The sequence below is a fragment of the Cavia porcellus genome, unplaced genomic scaffold, assembly GCF_034190915.1.
Source record: "Cavia porcellus strain 051 isolate PalLab524CR breed Dunkin Hartley unplaced genomic scaffold, mCavPor4.1 scaffold_28, whole genome shotgun sequence".
In the NCBI taxonomy this organism is placed as follows: Eukaryota; Metazoa; Chordata; class Mammalia; order Rodentia; family Caviidae; genus Cavia; species Cavia porcellus.
Window position 1 is genome coordinate 50,371,172 of NW_026947511.1, and position 20,126 is coordinate 50,391,297.

Here is a 20,126-nt window from a genome sequence, read left to right on the forward strand (position 1 = left end):
CTGTGATAGGAAGCAGCATGCCTCTGTGGTTTTATTCTCTAAACCACCTGATTTTCTGAGCTGAACGTCGGGATGACACACAAATTTGAGTATCACACATGAAGATGATTCCTTCTCCCTGAAAAATGAGGCTCAGTGCTTTGCAGCTGGCAGAAGGAAGTCCAGCCCTGGCACCTGTTAGAACTCCTATCGGTCTGCAGCTCAGCCCAGTCCAAAGTTCCCCCAGGGCGAACTCCACGACTGGCACTTTCCACGGAGCTGAAGAGCAGGAACTGGGCTGTCATTTTCCTCCTTAGACACACACAAGGAGAGGCTTTCTAAAGCTAGGGCCTCCTGGCATCACAGGGTGACCTTTCTCCTGAGAATATTTCCATCCCCAGAGATGACTTGGAAAACTGCAGCTCCAGCTACACCTTTATACGCTGACCACTAGAACAACCAGGTGAAGACGCTCAATGGTGACAGGCTTTGCAGGTGTCTTAAGGAGACAAGAGCTTCTGGGAATCCACAATGAGATGGTGAGAGAGAAACGTGTGATGACACAGAGACGTAATCTGCAGCAGATGTGGACCCTGAAGAAAGAGCTGCTTTAATTCTAAGACATACAGTAAGAAACAGGTCCCTTCCTTCCTGGGAGACAAGACACATGTGTTATTCATGGTAAACAAGTAAGTACATGCAAGAAGTCTGAAGATACATTGGCTGAGAGAGGTAGACTAGATCTGCCTGCCCTCACTTCCCAGCACAGAACTCCAGGTTTCCAGTTTTGAGAGCAGCTGGGAGAAAAGCTGGATCCGCAAAAAAGCAGAAGAGTCCACACAGCTCAACAGAATGGCGTAACTTTCCCCAACTGCTGAAGAAGGGGTTATTTTTCACAGGAGAGAGGAGAATCCACTGGGAAGGGAACGGATAGAGTGTCCTAAGATCCGATGAGGGACAAAGTTGGAAAGCTGTGTAAAGCTAAGTCTTTGGGAAAAGGATTTTCTCTAGGAACCTTCATTCACTAATTTTGCTTTCTCTCTGCCTTCTGCAGAGTATCTCGTGTTGGAATACACCTTCCCTTCTGCACTGAAGATGGTGGATTTTCCCGGTGGCCTTCCCGCTGGCTTTCTCTTCCCTCTTCTCCTCCTCCAGCTGTCCACAGGTCAGTGTTCTGCCACATGCACTGTATTTATTGGCTTGTGTCACCTGGCCCCTGGCACATAAGTGAAAATATTCTGTCACCCGTTGGCCCAGAAACCCCCTGTAAAATAAAACTCCTTGCTCCCTTAGGCGGACTTGGGAAACCTAGAGCTGCGATACTTATCAAAATCCTTACCGACCATAGGCAGTTGTGTTCATTTATTTTTCATGTCTCATTAGCTAAAAATATTCACACACTGCCAAGAAAGTCTGGGCGCAAAGGATTTAGACTCAGGACTTCCACACCTAACAGTTGTAATTTTGAACCAATCACTTAATCTTTCCAGGACATGAACAGTTCCTTCATAAAGTAAGAAACCCTCTGGGTGAAGTTCTCAGATTCCAGGTTTGGAGAGAACCCAGATATGAGATCATAAGAATGACATTATCATCCTCTCTTTAATCTGATGGCAGGTAGTGAGTGTTACAGTTTTTAATATCCAGACATCATGACCAAAGCCTTCCAACTGCTTTAGAGAAACTCAGAGAGCATGTGTGCACTAACACACATGCACATGTGTGTGTGATCTTTACTGTTTGTTGTCATAATAACATGGAAGCTATGTAAACACCCAGCCATTTGGGAAAAGCTTGGACGTGGTGGTGGATGGTGTTAAAATAATCAGGTTTGTCAGACTATTTGTACTAAAGTGGCTGAATATTCTCTTTTGCAGAAATTAATATATAATGTCTCATTATGTCAATAAGTTTTTTTCCACTATATTGTGGGAACATATAATATCAAATACTTTTTTCTGAGTTGAATTTCTGTCATAATCCATATAGCATCAGGTAGCTAAGAACACACATCCTTTCAAGGATCATAGTATCTCAACCTGTAAGAGGAAAAATGAAAGACTAGGGAGCACAACCTCAGCTAGCACACTGACCTCTGTCACTGCCTCAACCAGGAGTACCCCATCCACACTGACTGGGCCACCTTCTCTAAGTGCATATGCCTTGCCTTCTACACTCAGTCCTCCAGGCCAGCAAAGAATCTGTGCCTTTCTGAACCCCTCTACCACAGAGTTGCCACAATCGTGGGCCCAGATATGTGCTACATATGTTGGGGGGGGTGGCAATATATATATTTCCAGGTTGAGGTGCCATCGTAACCGAAAGGATGTGTGTTCTTAGTTACCTGATGCTCAGAGGCTGGTGCATGAATTATGAGAAATATTCAGTTTAGAAAAGAGGATTTGACATTTTATGTATTCACAATAGAGTGGGGAAAAGTCACTGACATGAATGAGAGCATTATACGTCAATTTCTGTGAAAGTGAATATTCAGCTATTTTAGTACAAACAGTCTGCCACACCTGATTGCTTTGACACTCCACATCATACATGTGGCCACTACTCTATCTATTGCACATACATTTAAATTTAAGACATATAGCACCCTATTAGCAAATGCCACAAAGAAACTTACAGAAACAGTGATGGGCTTTTCATCCCCTCTCCCTATGCCAACCTCCACCTCTCGCCCCCATCTCCTCCATTCCCTGCAGCATCTGGGCTTTCTGTGGAGGGGCAAGCCGAGCCCGTGGTGGCACCGCTGGGCGCAGATGCCAGCCTGCCCTGCCGCCTGGCCCCGGAGCAGAGCATGGCCCACATGAGCATCCGGTGGTACCACGGCCAGCCCTCCCGCGCTGTGCTGGTGTTCCGGCAGGGCCAGGAGCAGGTCGGGGAGCAGATGCTGGAGTACCGGGGCAGGGCCGAGCTGCTGAGGGACGCCGTGGGCTCGGGGAGCGTGGCACTGCTGCTAAGGCGCGTCCGGGCCTCTGATGATGGCCTGTACCACTGTCGCTTTGAAGACGGTGACGTCTCCCAAGAGGCCCTCGTACAGCTGAATGTCGTGGGTAAGCGAAGCTGGCTCGGAGTGCAGGTCGTGATGGGAAGTGAAGGGTGAAGTGAGGCCCTGGCTTGGAAGCGGGGATACACTTGGACAACCTCAGTTTTCTAAACCATGCAATGATGGTAACACAACACACAACACAGGCTTTTTTTCTTCTTCCAGTTTTTGGCTTTTTGAGACACGGTTTCACTATGCAATTGAGGCTGGCCTTGAACTCACTTTGTCACTCAGGCTAGCCTCAAATGCACAGGGATCCTCCTGTCTCAGCCTCCCAAGTGCTGGGATTACAGGCAAGAGCCACCATGCCTAACACACACTGATTTTTTTTTTTTTTTTTTTTTTTTTTTTTTGTACCAGGGATGGAACCCACAACCTCACGCTTGCCAGGCAAGCACTTGTGCCAGTGAGCTAAATCTCAGGTCTAACATTGACTTTTAAATAACAAAGAAGTTACAACATTTGAACGTTTTAACATCTGTATTCAACAGTAAAAGACACTGATATCTCTAAATATTAATTTTTATTCAATCAGGGAAGAAAGGGCCAGGGATATAGTTCAGCAGCACAGTGCCTGCCTCACAAGCACAAGGTCCTGGGTTTGACTGCTGGTACAAAAAAAAAAAAAAAAAAAAAAAAAAAACAGGGAAGAAAGATAACTAATAATTGAATTAAAACTATTTCTTAGTTTTATGATTCCTGCTGTTTTTCTTCCTGAAAAGATCCCAAAGCTCTCTCAGTCCAAGTGTACTGCAAAGGCAGTAAGTTCTGACCTCTGAGTCCCAGGCTTCTCAAGAGGCTTGGGAAGGCAGTTCAGCCACCAGCTTCAGAGGACCTGAACCCCGAGGCCCACAGGCCTCAGGCGCCTGCCCTCTCTCCCCAGGTTTGGGCTCCGCACCCCAGGTTCACATGACAGGACCCAAGGAAGGTGGGATCCAAGTGCTGTGCTCCTCGAGTGGCTGGTTCCCAAGGCCCACGCTGCAGTGGACAGACACTACAGGCAGGAAGCTGCCATCCCTCCCTGAGTCTCATACCCAGCAGGAGGACGGGCTCTTCCATGTGGATGCCTCCCTTGTGGTCACAGATAGCTCCCTGGGGAACCTGACCTGCTCCATCCAAAATCCCCTCTCTGGTCAGGAGAAAACATCTACCATCTTCCTCCCAGGTGTGCAAGGCCCAACCCCAGGGGGCCCTGGCAGAGCAGGGAGAGGGAACAAGGCTGAAGGGAACCTTGGCGAGGGGCATGGACCCCTGTGTGCCAGCCTCTGACTGCGTCTATCTGTGCCCTTGCCAGAGCCCTTTTTCCCCAGGGTGTCTGCATGGAAGTTGGCGCTGGCTGGGACACTCCCCATTCTGGGGCTCCTGCTCATTGGGATCAGCTACGCTGGCTGGAGAGAGCATCAAAACAAGGAGAAACAAATAAAGGAAAAAGAAAAAGAAGACAACGAAGCAAAGCATATGAGTAGAGAAAAGGAATTAGTACTTCAAGCTAAAGGTAAATTGGAGCAATAGGGTAAGGAGGTTTGCGGGGTAGCTGGGGTAGAGGAATCCACAATCCCAGTGGTCCTCAAGGGAGGCCCAGGGCACCGTCCATCCTGCAGAGCTGGAGGTCTTGTGCAGAGGAGAAAACCACATGAGAAATGAGGTCAGTGGGCAGTGGGCAGTGGGCAGTGGGCACCAGGCCCTGCAGTGCGGCCCCTCTAATAACACCCCACTCTCTCTCTGTGATGCTGTGGCTTCTAATGCAAATGTCTTTCCCTCCTCTACCTCCTCTCCTTCGGGAATAAGCTTGTGACATATCTAAGAAAACTTAACTCAGTTTAGACTGGACTCACAAGCCCAAGCCCAATTCATGTAGCTACTCCTGAACTCTGCTAAAACCCAGTCTGATACGTTCTACATCCTCTTTCAGGGGAACTCGAGGCAGAACTGGGTGAGTCCCGCTTCTTCCCATTCCTTCTATCATTTGTCTTTCTGGCACCCGTTCTGGAGCTCTCACTTACACTGTTTCTTTCAGAACGGCGGAGGAAATTATACAACCAAGGTAAGGAATTCTACAGTGCCCCTACCACTAGATGCCCCAGCGCCCAGCATTCCCTGAGGAAAAGACTATGAAAAGTTTAATGACCAGTGGGAGAAGAAGGGAAGGAGTGAAATGCGAGGCCACAGAGTAGTGTCTAATCTTGTTTTGCCTGGATTTTTTCCTGTTTCAGATTGGAAGAAAGCCCCGCTATATCCTGGTAAGTGAACTGCAGCCTTGAATTTTACCAAGTGTCTCTGGTTTATGAGTGTGATAAGCAGATGCATAAAGAACACATGACATCACATGTTCTTCTGGACTCAGATGTTTACAGGTTCTACAAACAGCAGCAAACTCCTTAATGGAAGGAGGTCAACAAAGTACAGTACTTTTCAAAAAATTAAGTATGAGTCCTAAGACTCTATGAGAATGTTAAATAAAATCACCTGTCCCGTACCTATCTTGGAAGTAAATTCAGGGAAAATAATGCAGTTCTCTGACTCTGAAGAAAAATATAAAAGATTTTATTTCAGTGGTGAAATAATAGACTATGTAAAGCCCTCAGCCATATACTGAAACTTTAGTCTGAGAAGGTTTTCTTTGGAAAGAAGACTAAAGTGAGATTAAAAGGGGGGCGCATTTCCCAGGCGCCATCCACAAGAGAGCTGCACAGATCACAGTATCAGGCACCTTCGGCCCTGGCTGGCTGTTCCAGGTGACCTCCAGACCTGGCTCAAGTAGGAGAATCTCAGTACACAAGCATCAGACTGAATTAGGGCAGAGATCCTAACCTGAGACAACACAGAAAGCAGCCCACTTGTCCTGCTGTTTCTGTGCCAAAACTAGACCTAATTGGAAAACAAGCCCTGGCGTGCTTTTTCAGGATGTTCAGGAATATAAGCCGTATCCCAAAACTAAGTCCCAGTCAAGACCATCAACCAGACAGACACATTTACTATGCCCATTGGATTATAAAATAATTTTAATATATAGTTAAAAGCAAGTATTGAGATTAATACTTAAAATGACAATATAAATTATAATTATTTTTAAATACCCAAGCACTTCTAGATGAGAGGTCAACACCTTGTAAGCAGAGAAACTCAAGTCTTCCTGCTGACTGATCAGTCAGTGCACACAGACACAAAGCGTGAATAGCATGAGCACTTGACAAACAGAAGTGGGTGCGCCTGATGGGAATCCTAATAATTCAGTGCATCCTGTATCGCAGTGCACACACTCAATGCACTTGTGTGAAATGAAATGTTTTTGAATTTTGATGCCTGCAATTTCTCACCCCTTTTTTGTGGATCATCATTCTTACCCATTACCATTTTTGTTGCTCTTTACGAATCTTCAGTTCACACCTGATTCAGTGGTTGCTTTGTGAGCCCCAGCATGCAAGAGGCTGTGACTTGGGGGAAGAGCTGGTGGGCTAAAATCCCTGACAGCTGTGTTGCCAGTGCAGTACAGCAGGGCACAGGGACAGGACGTGCTCATTTCAGAAGATCTCTGCTGCTGGACATGAAAGACTGGGCCAACAGTTCTGCAGGAAATGGAGTTGAGAGAAATTCCAGCTGGAGTCAGGGTTTGGAGCATTAGGATGATGTTCCAGATGACGACAGGACTGTATCTGAACAAATGTAATTTTTTTTGTGCATGAACAAATGTAGATTTCTGGACACAGAAAAATAAGACATACCCTAAAAATAAGCTCTACTGCAGCCTTCGGAGCAAAAATTAATATAATACCAGGTCTTATTTTGAGGGAAATATAGTACCAAGGAAAATTTGATAGCCTTACAAGGAAGTCAGGAAAGTTGGAAGAGGAAGGCAGTTCAGCAGAGAAGGATGTATATTTTCCCTTTTCATATCCTAGCTGTGTTTGTGTCCTGCTCTCAATGTATATTGCTCTTTTTCAGATTGGAGAAAGGAACATTTCAAGCCTGGTGAGTTGTTTTTGTTCATCATTTTGTTTCCTATCCAACCTCCCCTCCTCTTGCCCTATTTTCTCTCCCTAATTCCAACTTCCAGGTGAAAAGACAGAGGCACCATTATCCTGGTGAAGAAAGAGTTGAACACTGCTAAGTGCTGGCCTGATCTTGGAATTGCTGCCAAGTCTCGCATGTCTGATGGTGTCCTCACCTTCACATACCCTCCCAGCTTTTCCACTTGGGGATCCACTTGGTTTTGTAAAGAGATAATAACAGGTCCCTCAGTTGAGGAGAGCCACATTAATTTAAAAATGCTCCTAATAGCAAGTGCTCAGCTGCTCTTTTCAAGGAAGTTAGTCTATGTGCAACCCGTTATTGAGAAACATGTTTTAATTTATAGAGAACATGGAAAGAACAAGTTTCTCAAGTAATCACTGAAAGGCCTGGCTTTCCCTGGTACTGTGCTCAGAGAATGACTGTAACATAAGTAAGATAAAATGGGGCAAGGAGCCTAGGATCTGTGATGAGAGCTCACATAGCACCAGCACACTCACAGGAGAAGCGCTGCTTCACTGCCAGCTCCTCATAGTCTGCTCAACATTGTAGTACAATAGCTTTCTGGAATTTTGTACATATTTTTACAAATACGTTATATGTTACTGTGTGCTTCTTCTTCTTCTTTTAGCTCCTGTGATTACAAAGCACCAAATGATTCAGTCAAACAATTCTGACCCAGAGAGCAAAGAGAACTGCACAGATGAGACACAGGAACTACCTCTTAGCGATAAGCAAGGAGACTGCAACCTCATCACACTTGGTCAGGAAGGCTTCCTGTGGAAAAGACATTACTGGGAGGTGGACGTCGAGAAGGTGGAGGAATGGACTGTAGGCATTTATGAGGTGCCCAGTGATGGGCCTGAGTCATTCGAAGAGCCATCAAGAAAGACCTTCAGAGTCTTGGTCAAGAAGGGAGATAAATACAAGGCTCTTGCCTGTTGTTCCAAAAACATTTTCCTAGAAAAGCATGTCTCAGTAGAAAAGCGTCCCTGTAAGATTATGCTATTCTTGGATATCGAGGATAGTGATATTTCTTTCTACAACATGACAGATGGTTCCCACATCTTTTCCTTCAACCAGTCCAAATTCTCTGGGTCACTCTATCCTTATTTTAAACATGGAAGCATGGAGCTCTCTCCAACTTCAAAATGTTAGGTGACTTGGAGAGCGATGATACATGAGAAAGACAATAGCTTGTTTTCTATAAGATGGGAGCCCTGATCTGTGGCCTCAGACACCACTGATTAAGGAGCCCTTCAGCTGAGACCCCACGAATCTCCATGATCAAAGCTTTTGATGACAAAAAGCCCTGTTTTGCAAATTATCTGTAAAGAAGAATCATGTTTCCAGGTTTTGCAAAATTATATTTTTAAATATTTCTTGTTAAATATTTCTATATTTTAAATATTTCTTATATTTTTAAATTTTTCTTTAAATATTTCTTTTCTTTCTTTCTTTTGTATCCAGTATATCACTGATTTAGGAAAATGGCATGGATAAAAATGAAAAATATAGGACCAGGAGTTTAGCTCAGTGGCACAAGTACCTGCCTGGCAAGCACAGGGTCATGAGTTTGATGCTTAGTACCAAAAAAGGGGGGGGGGATATATAGTTACAAGTGGCACTTATTATATTATTAATTCAACATGAATGAAATTACTCTTATGAACTTGTTCTGTATTTTTTTTTGAAACAAGGTCTTACTTTATGGTGCAGGCTGGCCTTAAATTCTCTAAGTACTTCCAATTTACTATGATCCTCCTGCCTCAGCCTCCCAAGTACTTGGATTATAGGTGTTTGCCACCACACCTGGTACTCTACAAGTTTTTAACTATGTTTCTATACTCATTTCATTAAAAACTAGTGGGAAAAAACTATATATGGATATTGGTCTTTTAACTATACTTTAAGTAGTTTCGCTAAAGCAATTTTCAAAAAAAAAATTAAATAGATCTCATGTTTCTTGTTATGGTTTATATCTAGATATCCCTCCAAAGCCTAACGTGCTCATAGTTGGGGCTTTTGATGGGTGGTGTGGATCAGGGATTAGTCTACTGATGCATTTATAGCTAGAAATGACTTTGGAGGTGAAGCCTGGTTGGAGGAGGTAGATCACTGGGCATATGACCCGGGAGAGTCTAGTTCCCTCCTCCTTCCTTGATCTCTCTCCCTCCGCTTCCCACTGCCACCCTATGAGCTGATTCACCTCTGCTTTGCTGCCTTGCTCTGGAGCCAGCTAACGATGGCCTCAAACCTCTATAGGCTGTGAGCCAAAATAGACCTCTCGTTCTTTAAATCGTGGGTGGCTGGGTATTCACCCCAGTAACAAAGAAAGTAACTAATACATTTCTCAACAGCAAAAAGTATACTACAGTTAACCGTTAAAAGAGAAAACACACCATAATTCAATAACAAGCTAAACTATATATTCAACACAAAGATCATTTTAAAAAGAGTATCAATCTCAATCTATCTCCACAAATGCAATAGCATTAATACAATGCTGAACAGAAGGAAATCAGAATGAAAAGAGAGCATTTGTTGTATTTATTGGAAGAAAGAGAAATTTCATTGTTTTAGCTAAAATCTTATTAAGGGAAATTATTACTTTCTGTTTGAGGGACTCTAAGTATGGATGTTTGCAACCAAGAGAAGGACATTCTCATTTTCCCCCCTGTGCTCTCTACACTGAAATGAAGTAATTAGAAGAAATAGACAGCTGTGCTGCTTCTACCAGCAAGGCTGGAAACTGCAAATTCATGGCACGTCAGGTACCTAGACACCGGGACATCAGATACTCAGAAGGATCTGTCTTGACAGCAGGAAATAATCAGCATTACTCAGGGCTAAGCTAGTCCTGATGAACAAATATTAAAAGCAAGACCCAAAGGGTTTTAGTTGTTCACAAACACATTGTTTCACAAATACCTTATCAAACATCAGAACTTCATCCCAGAACAAAGGTCAACAAGGTACCATGTCACCAGAAAAGGCCCAGCAGCTGGATCTGGTGGAGCATGCCTATAATCCCAGCTCTCAGGAGGCTGAAGCAGGAAGATCACTGTAAATTCAGGGCCTGTTTGGGCTACATAAATGAGTTCAAAGCCAGCCCAAACTACATAGCAAGACCTTTGTCTTAGGGGGAAAAAATGGCTCAGCATGCAAAGAAGCAAGAAAAATGTAAGTCGAGAAAATAAAAGTGATGCAAATACGTATCAACAGATTCCAACAAGAATGACTGGAGAAACTCAAAGGAGAGATACAGATAACAGAGGTATTCTGAGACGGGGTGTGCAGCAGGGCGGGGAGGGGGGGATCACACCCAGGTAGGAAAAACTAATCTGAATGACAGATCCTCTAGATCAAACCAAATACCTGGGCTGTTGGAAAAATAAATAATGAAAATAAGCAGGGCTACCACAGTCTACATCTCTCCCCAACACCACTGACCCCAGGCAGATGGCCTCGTGGGAGCAGCTCTGACAGCCTGAGGACAGACAGCACAGGAACCCGCTTTCTGTCCCTTCCAGCGGGGAGAGAAAATTCAGAGAGAACTGACGGGTAACTGGGACTCCTGGGAAGCCGTGGACCAAGAAAGGGAGAGACAGCAACACAAAACTGGTCCTACTTCCCTCCTGCTCTCCCTCCCATGATTCTAGCATTCCAGAGAACACTGTGTCCCTGCGGCGCCCCACTCTCTGCCCACCACCCCCTGCTGATGAGGAGAGCCCTGCCAGGCAGAGAGAGACTGCCTGCTGCAAACTGTGGGCAGTGGTAACCCTGTTGACGAAGGTCTGCAAGTCAGATCCATGGGGACACTGGGATGAGGGAGAGACGGAGCACAGTGGGTGTAGAATGGACGCTTTCTCAGAACCCTGGGAAGATCTTCACCCCAAACACTAGAGAGATCTGCAACAGGAAGAGCCCTGACCCGCTGCCCACCACTCAGGGTGGGCAAAGGAGGCAGAGTGCCAAGTCCTCCAGGAAGGAAAGCAGGGCTCAGCAGTCAGGGATGTGTAAAGGTCTGAGCACAGAAGAACGAGGGAGCCACCAGGAACCGGGGTGTCTGGTGACAAAGGCCACAAAAGGCCCTGGAGGGAGACTGTCCTGCGATTTGCCCAGCAGCTAACAGGAAAGGTGGGCACTGGCCAAAGAGAACCAGGTGCTGGGTGAATTACAGCACATCCCCTCCTTCCGAACCCACTGAAGTGGTCAGGTCTTGGGACAGGCCCAAAGGCGTGCAGCTGGCCACAGCCACAGCACAGCCTGCGGCCGTAGGTGGGTCTAAAGAGGCGACCTCCACCAGGTGAGCAGTTAGGCAGCTTCTGGCTGGACCTACAAAGGCAAGGGAAAGGGGCTCTGCATTCATGGTACAGAGGCCACCAGAGGTTTTCTATTTCCTTGCTTGTTTGTCTGTTCTGGGTTCTCTTTGTGGCTTGTTTTTGGTTTTTTCCTCTCTTCATTTATTTGATTCTTACTTCTTTCTCAATGTTATTTTTAGTTTACTTTTTGGTTTAAGTTTTTTTCTTTATTCCTCTTCCCTCCGTACCCTGCTTCTTTTCTTTTTTAGCCTTCTTTCCTCCTCCTTCTTTTTTCTTGGCTCTTCCTCATTTTCCTGCCTGCCGTCCCTCGCTTATCACCTTGTCACCCTCCATGTGACCCATATACAGCAGATGCCTGCTTAGGTATGAAGAGAGGAAGGACAGACCACTGCTGTAACTTGAATGATAACCATTCGTGGCCATGCCACAGTAGCCCTTAATAGAACTGTGCCTAGAGGATGTAAACAAAACTACAAATATATTAATAGGTTCCAACAACTTTATAGTCCCCTTCAGTCTCTAGATACATCTCCCTCCCCTGTATCCCTTGTCCTGCCTCCGTAATTATTCTCTTACTCACTCTCAACAGTAACACTTTACCCCAACTGCAGCATACTCTCAACAGGTCCAACCTGCTAACATCTCTCCTGAACCCTTCTCCTCTTGCTTACTCAACCTCTTCTCTACTTCCTCTTTACTTCCCTTTCCCTTCACATCACAGACCAGCTACTAACAGTAGTATAGTATAACCTCTAGAGCACACTGATAAAAGGGCAAAATTGTCAAAACAAGTTGTAATGTTCACAGTTGAGGTATGAATGAATCTATGGAAATTCTTATAATCAGTTGAAATTCTCTTCCTACAACACAGCGACTGGGTCCAACTGAACAGGGTGAATGACAGACAATGCCTCTCAACAAAGCCAAGATCACATCCCTGGAGAACAAAACCTATGTGAAGAGAGCCATACCAATAACGAAGTCTCCTAATTCTATTTGACCTCCAGCCTCAGCACAAAAAGAAAATACCCACAGCAATATGAAAAACCAGAGCAAAAAAATGCTGCCAAAGACTTCCAGCTCTCCCACAGCAGATCCAAGTGGCAATGATGAAGAGGAAATCCACCAAGCAACGGCTGAGCTGCACAAAATGACTACAGGAGAAGGCAAGCAACTTGGTGAGCTTGAGAATGCTGTAATCAGATAGCAGAACTAACAAGCAAACTGACGAATGTGGATGAAGAAGAATCAAATAAAAATTTACAAAAGCTGACCAAAACCGTCCAAAATATTAATGACAAATTTACCGAAGAAACAACTCCATGAAATGGTGCCAAAGAGAACCCTGGATATAAACAATCCTGTCGAATACATGAACAGCAGAGGTGAACAATGTGAAGAGAAACTGCCAGACCTTGAGGACAGAATGGAAACACAAAACATGCCCAGCAATACCTTAAAAACGATAAAAGAATAAGAACGTTGATCAAACAGCCACCAGGCCATGTGTACAAGACTGACCAAAGGCTATGTGGGGTTAGGGAGAAACTCAGTGACAGCACACATGGAATAAAAATCTGTTTACAGAAATAATTACAGAAAACTTTCCATGAATAGGGAAAGAACTCAAAGTACAGCGAGGCAGTACATTGAACTCTAAATAATTACAAGAAAAGAATAAAATCCCCATAATACATAGTCAAAACCCCAGAAGTACAACACAAGGACAGATTCTCTTTGGTTTGTTTGTTTGTTTTTTGGTAATGAGGATCAAACTCACAACCGTGCACTTGCAAGGCAGGTGCTTATGCCACTGAGCCAAATCCCCGGCCCCAGATTCTTAAAAGCTGTCAGACAAAACTTTTTAAAAATCATCTGTAGGGGCTGGAGGTTTAGCTCAGCGGCATAAGCGCCTGCCTTGGAAGCAGGCAGTCATGAGCTCGATCCCCGGTACCGATAAAAAGGAAAAAGACAAAAAAAAAAAAAAAATCACCTGTAAAAGTAAACTCATTAGGATTACAGAAAACTTGTCAACACAAACCTCAAAGGCTAGACGACATTACAGCAAAGCATTTCAAGACATAAAACAATTTTCAACCCAGACTAATATACCCTACAAAACTCTTTCAAAGCCCACGGAAAAATAAGGGTATTCCTTGACATAGCCATTCTCCATGTGCTGGCTGCAGGGGCACAGAGGTGCACAGCAACGTTCACCCCAACCCAAGTTCTTGATCACCCCTACTGGGAGCGCTCAGACCTCTCAGTGTCAAACAGCTGCTGCCTGTGGACAGGGTGGAGGAGGCAAACAGACCATCTGTTCATCAACTCCAATCCTAATTCTGGAAATACCTGTGCTCTTCACGCAGTTCAGACAGAGAGACGCCCACTACTACACGCAGCTCAGAACTGTCTCCTGCAAGTGGCCCAGGCAAATGAAAAGTTCAGAAATGGACGCTGTTCCCCGTTCCCCATTCATCTGAATACTGACAATATTGACAGAGCCCTCAGCAAAATTATGAGTGGATGTGGCCTTCTGAGATGGATCAGGCAGATTCCATAGAAAAGGACAGTTGAGAAGTAACCAACCCCCACTAAGTTCCTGAGTTCGGAGGAAACCATAATGCAAAACCACCAGTTTTATTTTTTCTAAAATCCCAGTTTCCTATTAAAAACTACATATGCAAAGTCTAGTTAGAGAGTCTGAAATTCAAATGGCCGTTCTTTAATATAAGAGAGATACCCGTGGTAGGGGCCACTACACAGTTAAGGAATTCCCGCACCCCACCTGACCTCTGAGTGACTCAGGATGGAGGACCCACCCACTTGAGGCCCCTTCTGGAAAGCCCTTCTATTTACTTCTACTTAAACTCCCTAACCTCTAACCTCTGCCTGTGGCTCGTGACTTCATTCCTCAAAGCCATGAGGCCACAAACCTGGCATGTGTGACATCTCATACATCAGGAGGTACATTTGCCTGTGACCCACATTGTGCTCCTACTGTGACTTTGCTGCACAAAACATTCTTGGAGAAACAGCACGCAGCAACCCTTTCCAGGCCAATTCCTGTCTCCCAGAAGCTCTGTCTTTAAAAACCTTTCTGCTCCTTTGTCACTTGAAATCCATCTTCCATATTTGGGGGACACAAACTTGGCACATCTGATATCTGGGAAGCTGGGAGTTATTTTTCCCCTGCCACAATATGATAAAATTATCTTGTTTCCTCCATTATAGTGTTCTACCCAGATTACATTTAATCCAAAATTGAAAGTTGTAATTCACAAACTAAGCTGAGATACTGAGGGAGAACAGAAGAAATAAAATCTAGGCAGATGCTCCAGGTGTGGTAGCACACACCTGCAATCCAAGCCCCTGGAAGGCTGAGGCAGGAGTATTGCCACGAGTTCGAATCCAGCCTGGCTACATAGTGAGTTCAAAGCCAGGCTGAAGTACATAAGGTGATCCTGTCTCAAAACTGAAAACCAAAACAAAAAAAAACTAGGCAGAAAAAGATAGGAGGAAAATCATATTTTTAAAAATGAAAATTGCAGCTTTAGGACACAAGTATGGTATTTTGGGGGTTTTTCTCCCAGAATATAATAAGCCTGGACAATTCTCTTTCATCTTCAAATAGGTTCAGCCATTCCTTTTCCTATTTGCAAATGGTCCTCTTTCACCTATGAATAAACCACTTGTTTGTCTGTAAATTAAGATTTCCTGTATGAATGGACCTTTCTTGGTACAGGCAAACCATTCTCCCCACCCATTAGACAAGACTAAAGACCAGATCATTGATTTCCACTGCCCAAAACATATGAAGGGCCCCAGTTCCAACTGCAGTGTACCTCATCTCTCTGAGGACCGTGCTTCACCTGAAAGCATCGTAAATCTGCCTAACACTACACACCCTTCCCTGCCTCCCACAGCCTCATCCAAAAATTTCCTTTTCCACAGCAGGAGTCAGAGAACCTGAAGACTTATTCTACAAAAGTGTGAGTCAAGCTCCTTGTTTCAGATTTAGAGACTTCCTTAGACCCAGTCCAGTGCCCAAACTGTTTTGTGAGGTGTTATACAACCCAATACTAACAATTCAACCGTGGTATGCTATTGATGGAGTCAAAATGATATAACTGATTGTTACAATTTACTCTTGGATTCCCAGTAGTTTTAATGATTGTGTAAAGTTACATTTAACTGAAGAATGTGTGTCTTAGAGTCGTTTGAACACAGTTAAAATACGGATGAAATCCTATCAATTTAAATTCACATATGTAAAATTGTAAATGACTCCTTCCATCAACTAAACCTTCAAAAAAAGCTAAATATGAATTGTCACCAGCCAGGATCTGAGGAGGTCCCCCAAAAAGGATTTGGGGACCTCAACTCACCACCCAGCCCAATGCAGGGGGCTCACAGACCCTCATCACAGAAGCAGCATTTGACGATACATGGGTGAGAAGCACACAGACAGGTTAAGCAGAATAAAAGAAGTATGGCACTCATGCAGAATCAGCATGGACACTCAGGCTCATCACAGCCTGAGGACGGAGACAGTTGTGGTTTCTTGGGGGTACCTTTGAGACAAAGGGTGGAGGATGTGTATTCCTATTGTCCACCTTTAGTGGGCTCCGTTAACATGCAAATCATTCATGCATGCATGAAGTTTATAGATATGGAAACCAATTAACAGTGTTGTTTCTGTGGGGATGGAAGTCTGTGAAGTTTGGGGATAGTCTCTGAGGGAGAAAAATAAATCTAAGCCCTAATTACAGGCTTAGTATATCTTTAAGATTTTAGGGAACTTCAAAATGAGAAAACAAACAGTCCCAGGGGCAAAAAAGTCATTATAACCTTGGGTAACTTTGTGTCTTATGCTGTGATTTCCTCAAATACAATTGTAAAATCACCATTTTCTTTCCTCCTTATAGCATTGGTACAGGGTTTGGAGTTAGAAACTCTTCCACTTGTTGGCTGAGTCACTTCAGATGTCTCTCTCCACATGAAGGATTGCATTACAAGGGTTACAGGGGATTAACTGTGTTCGTGTTTACAGACTCCCTACCACCAAGGTGTGCAGTTAACAGACACTCAGTAAGAGGTGTTCATCTTCTCCTCCCCTCGTTCTCCACATCTGCTTGTGATATATCATCCACCAGCAGTACTGACACCAACCTCACGTCATCTAGTCCCGACACTTTAGCTTCACCGGTTCACTTTCATTTGTTTCAAGGACTTAATTTTTGAACACAGGAATTCTTCTCATTTTAAGCATCAAACATGTATAAAATGCCTATTGTGGAATGCTCTCAACCACAAAAAGAGACAAAATCTTTGGTCTCAAGATGTCCAGAAAATTACAAGTTATTCTAAAGCCCGATATTGAGTTCCCTTTCTGTAGCCTATGTCCACCAGATTATTCTTAAATCTTCCAGCATCTTGGTCCTCCTCTTCCTTTCCTCTTGCCCCTCTGAAGTTCCAAGGCTTTATTATGACACAGGTTCCAGAACTTCCATGGACTGTGCTCCCTTAGTCCGCTTAGGTCTGATCAACGTGAGGGACACAATTCTTCAGAGACACTCTGCATCTTTGTCTACAAGGACCTCCCTGACACCCAAGTTCACACAGCTCGGAAACACTATGTTTCTGAGTTGTTTTACTTTGGCCTTTACTCTTTGACAAAGGATCCAGATGACGTGGAACCCACTGAAGACAATATCTGGAAAATGGCAGTCATGGGTAAGGCCCACCTTTTCCTCCTGACCCTGCTGGCTCAGGAGCCTTCGCTTAGGGACACAAATGCAGCTTTGCTTTTTGCGCCTTCTTCTTCCCCATATACTACATCCATTATTTCATTCTCATGGATTACTCTGGAACCTAGAAGGAAAGAACCCATTGTGTATTTAACTCCAGAGTAATAATAACAGTTTATTCTTCAGTTTGTAGAGCTTAACGTAATCAGGCAAAATAACTATCTTCCACAGTACGCACCTGAGAAATTTCTTATTCTATTATTACCCATTTTATACCATCTTCCCTCTGTGATCTGCCCTAACTCTGAGAGATAATAATGTATTCCTATCCTCCTCATAAATCAGGTAAGGTCATCTTCCAGTTCCCCTATAGCAAAAGCATTTCTGACACTGTTCAAAAGGGATAGTACTCTTTGGAGGCTTAATCTGTGTCCGTCACCCAGCTCTCTCTTCTTCCCCTGAGGGTTATCTCATATTAGTCAAAAATTTCTATTATAATTAAAGCCAGAGTTACTATTTATTGATGTTTTTAGAGGTGCATTAGGAATAAAATTTTGAAGTTTGATTTGACAGGTGAATTCTTCACAAGACAGACATCTATAAAACTCAGCACACGTGTGCCTAGCCTGCCATGCCCAGAAGCTGCACTCCGGCCCTTCACCCTGAGCTGTATCTCCAGCCCTTTTTATTTTTTTTTATTTTAAGACAGGGTCTCACTAAGCTGCACAGGCGAGACTCAGACTTGTGATTCAGACAGAAAAGTGGAGAATCATCAGCAACTTATTAAACTTATACAAACAAATAATTCTCTTTAATAAATTTATATGAGCAATATGACTTAAAGATGAAAATTTTCTTTTCTGTGTTGGATTACAATGAGAATTTAAACTTTCAGAACATTTTCAAGAAAATAGCAATATATTTGTTATAACATATAGACCATTAACAACTAACAAAATATTTTCACAGATTCACATTGTTTTACTCCAGAATAAAGCAAAATTAGTGTTAAAATAAATCAATTGGAAGTTATTTTATTTTTTTAGTCCTGGAGAATCAAACCCAGGACTTCAAACATGACAGGCAAGTACTGTAGCACTGATCTATGCCTTCAGCCCCAACTAGAAATATATTCTACAGAAAACGTTATTTTCTAGTCTACTCAACTCTGACATAATTTACATAACATTTAGAGATACTTTATAAGTTAATTCACCAAAAGCATACCACATAAAAATGATAATTTAGCTATACATTGGTACCTCTCATTACAGAGAGAATAGTAATTCATAAAGAAACAAATATGATATTCTATAATCCATTGGTAGGTGAAAAAGGCTTGTCCAAGTCATCAATGTGATATGATAAAAACTATATATCTGTAAGAGTAACAGCTATTTGGCTCACACTGAATTGAATCTGAATAAATCACAATTAAATAGACAATGTGAATCCTTTTATCATGTTTATCAATAAAATTCTAATAAATGTAAATTAAAATGGACTCCATAAGCAAAATGACATACCATCAAATTGTATCCATTTTAAACAGTAAGCATTGTGAAAAGAATCTCTGGGGGCTAAAACTGTCTCTCTACCTTAAATCTTACTTATCTACTATAATACTTGATAATCACACCAATTTTCAAAATTATTTTTAAATAGAAGAATACTGAATAATTTTTTCAATTATATGGCAACTCTCTCCACTAAATAGTTACATGGAGGGTAAATTAGAGTTAACATAGTTGAATAACACAAATAATGAATTTCTAAATACAGAAGAAAGTTTTACCCTATGTGCAAATTTCTGTTGTGAAACATAACTCACTGTAGAATGCATATAAAATACATTTATGCATTTAAATTTTATAGTACAAGTACTCATAAAATTTTTATTGTAGTGAAGGTACAAAATAGTCTCAGCACTCTAAGAATTCTAAAATTGTTTCTTCCAGGCAAAATTGTTTCTTCATTAGATTTACTATTATACCACTTTATGTTTACTATGCTCTTGCATTTCTATTATTATTCAATTAGGTATGCATTCCTAAATATAAGAATTTAATTTTGTCTGTCTTGGGACTTACTGTAAGGAGACTTCTGCAGCTGTGTCATTTTATATCACATATTTATGCATTACAGTTGTGAGAGATTCATGCAGATTGTATTTAGCTAGATACTTCATTCAGACAACCTAGATACTCCTATATTATATGTGATTTTTCTTTTTGATGCCTTTTAAATCATATTGTCATTTATATTGTTGAATATTATTTTTGATATATGTCTACAGACGTTTCAGTTTACTGTGTATTTGTGTAATTTAACACTAGTGATGTTAACGGTTTATTTACTGGTACATCAACATTCACTTTCATCTGACGACACAGCCCACATACGCCACCTATAGGTGAGTTTTTGTTTTAGGAATAACTCTGGCTGTCATCCTGACTCTCCTGGGACTTGCCATTATTGCCATTTTGTTAACAAGATGGACACGACGCAAACAGAATGGTAAGTACTGAGTCAGGGTGAAGGCTGCCTGTCAGAGCCACAGAAGGAAGGATGCGAAGACAGTCTTGAGTTTGCTTCTGACTATCAGGTAGCTAGAGACTTGGCCGACACTCTGGAACTGGGTTTCAAATACTGAGTCAAGTGGATAGCAACTGGGGTATGAGGGCAGCTGGATACTTGTGTTGTTTGGTTGACTTTGTGGGCCTGGGGCCAGTGGTCTGGGCTCCGCTGGGAGGACAGCAGAGTGCAGTGTAGCAGGTGTGGGGAATTTCCTTCTGTCTTGTTTTTGGGGTTCAGTATTGTTCTCATTGTTTTGTTCCAATGAAGAAGTATTTTGCTTTATTCAGTATTCTGTTTTGACTGGTTTTATTCTGTTTGGTTTTGGTTTGATTTTACTATGCCTGATGGAATGGACAACTAATGTGAAGATAATGAGATACACTATGGTAGCCATTGTTGTTTTCCTAGTATCTGCTTCAGAGTTCTGTA

The 20,126-nt window shown here is 42.9% G+C and overlaps 2 protein-coding genes across 2 annotated transcripts in view; both read left to right on the plus strand.

Moving 5' to 3' along the window:
- The first annotated feature begins 260 nt into the window (after positions 1-260).
- Positions 261-8,925, plus strand: LOC100724492 (butyrophilin-like protein 1). The gene is made up of 10 exons (XM_013156545.3): positions 261-607; positions 1,034-1,144; positions 2,694-3,044; positions 3,921-4,202; positions 4,332-4,532; positions 4,950-4,970; positions 5,055-5,081; positions 5,251-5,277; positions 6,980-7,006; positions 7,677-8,925. The coding sequence occupies exons 2-10, from the start codon at positions 1,075-1,077 to the stop codon at positions 8,201-8,203; spliced, it is 1,533 nt and encodes a 510-aa protein (XP_013011999.2). The 5' UTR covers positions 261-607; positions 1,034-1,074; the 3' UTR covers positions 8,204-8,925.
- A 6,769-nt stretch (positions 8,926-15,694) lies between these two features.
- LOC134473783 (uncharacterized) overlaps positions 15,695-20,126 on the plus strand; it is a 49,725-nt gene continuing 45,293 nt past the window's right edge. The window contains exons 1-3 of the mRNA XM_063239301.1: positions 15,695-15,822; positions 16,868-17,106; positions 19,551-19,637. Coding sequence (XP_063095371.1) covers positions 15,695-15,822; positions 16,868-17,106; positions 19,551-19,637 — 454 coding nt within the window. The remainder of the gene's footprint in view (positions 15,823-16,867; positions 17,107-19,550; positions 19,638-20,126) is intronic.